Here is a 2,038-nt window from a genome sequence, read left to right as displayed (position 1 = left end):
TTAAGATGGGGTTTCACCACGATGGCCAGGCTGGTCTTGAACTCCTGACCTCAGGTGATCCACCCACCTCGGCCTCCCAAAGTGCTAGGATTACAGGCGTGAGCCACCACGTCTGGCCAATAACTACCTTTTAAAATTCTGTCCTAGCTCCACAATTTTATAAGACTAACTACTGAATGGAAATTACCTAATACCCACTCAGTATCCTAGTTTAAACTTTTCATAACAAGTATAAAGGAACTAGTAAAGCAAATATGGCACCTTACATATTCAAATATTATGAATGTCACTACTATATTGTTTAAAGAAAAAGAACATAAAGATTAGCATAGGAATGTCTTCTCAAACCCTCTAAGTGAAAAAACTATGATTGACCTTACAGAGAAGTGCTGTCCAAAACAATGGATATGTAGCCCATGAGCTACATATGCAATTTTAAATTTTCTATTATCTATAATAAAGAAGTAAAATAAGTAAAATCAATTTTAATATCACAGCAAACCTAATACATACATTTTCAGTCTAATCAACATAAAAAGATAATGCATTATTTTACATTTTTTTCATACTAAGTATTTAAAATCTGATGTGTATTTTATACTTTCAGTACCTCTCAATTTGGCTTTGCCACATTTAAAGTGCTCAGTAAACACATGTAGCCAGTGGTTACAATACCTGACAGCACAGCTCCAGGAAAAAGCACTTTCGTATCAGAAATAGTGATTAAATCCGGGGCCAATGATACAGTTCAATAACAGGTGACTAAGTGCTGAAACATATACTGTGTGACAAATCCCCAAACTAACTACAAACTACATAATATTCTAAAATGTTTACCACACTCAGAAACTTAACAAAGATAAAGTTGCAGAGCTATAGAGTTGTTCCTTCATCAGAACTAAAGACTCCACTTTTTAGTATTGGAAAGAGTCTTCTAATTTTTTTTTTTTTCCTTAACAATTCCCCACATTTCTACATATACAAATACAGAACTGTCACATACCATTCCAACTAAGTAATCAGGGTAATTCACCTACAACACTGTGGCTCAATCAACAGTCATCAACATTTTGGCCAGGTGCGGTGGCTCCCACCTGTAATCCCAGTACTTTGGGAGACCAAGGCAGGCAGATCACAAGGTTAGGAGATGGAGACCATCCTGGCTAACACAGTAAAACACCGTCTCTACTACAAATACAACGAATTAGCTGGGCATGGTGGCAATCGCCTATAGTCCCAGCTACTCAGGAGGCTGAGGCAGGAAAATCACTTGAACCCAGGAGGTGGAGATTGCAGCGAGCTGAGATTGCGTCACGGCACTCCAGCCTGGTGACAGAGTGAGACTCCATCTCAAAAAAATTTAAAATAAAAAATAAAGTAATCAACATTTTAAAGTTTCTGCTCAGTATGCTGATTTGGAGATAAGATTACAAACTGATCAATTCAAATTGTAACCAAGAACTCCTTGCCATTGCTGTATAATTGGCCAATGCCTCGGGGGTAGAAGATATAATTGTAGGTTTGCAAAACATAAGGAAATGTAATACAAAGAACTGCTAGGTGATCTATTAACAACATCATATTAATTTTATATCAGAAGGTGATTAATACAAACCTAAAGCAATTAATAATGTGCTACTCTTAACTAAAGTAGCCATAATGACATCTGTAATAATGACATCAACATAACATCTTCCTGTCTTCAAAGGAAGAAGTACTATGTGCATCAAGAGAAAAATGAAGAATATTAATGTTGGATTCAAATTTATTCAAAAGTAAATTAAAAAAGATTCCTTTCCCTTACCTGACACTGATGTACGTCGACTTCTAAGAAAACAGCCTGTGGATATTTATTACTCATAGAACTGAATGCTGGGGCAATCCTCAAACATGGCCCGCACCTGTGAGAAAAGGAAAAGGAACATTAAAATAACACTAAAGATTGTAAATTGAAAGCACTCATCGATTAAACATAAACTAGAACAAACACTGATATTCCTGGCTTTGACTCTCTGGCTTTTTTTTTTTTTTTTTTTTT

At 35.9% G+C, this 2,038-nt stretch overlaps 1 protein-coding gene across 1 annotated transcript in view; it reads right to left on the bottom strand.

The window, feature by feature from the left end:
* Positions 1-2,038, bottom strand: part of TXNL1 (thioredoxin like 1) — a 34,705-nt gene that overhangs the window by 21,012 nt on the left and 11,655 nt on the right. The window contains exon 2 of the mRNA XM_017497996.2: positions 1,802-1,901. Within this exon, the coding sequence (XP_017353485.2) occupies positions 1,802-1,901 (100 nt within the window). The remainder of the gene's footprint in view (positions 1-1,801; positions 1,902-2,038) is intronic.

The sequence above is a fragment of the Cebus imitator genome, unplaced genomic scaffold (genome assembly GCF_001604975.1).
Source record: "Cebus imitator isolate Cc_AM_T3 unplaced genomic scaffold, Cebus_imitator-1.0 Scaffold236, whole genome shotgun sequence".
Taxonomy (NCBI): domain Eukaryota; kingdom Metazoa; phylum Chordata; class Mammalia; order Primates; family Cebidae; genus Cebus; species Cebus imitator.
This window is presented reverse-complemented; position numbering and strand designations above follow the sequence as displayed.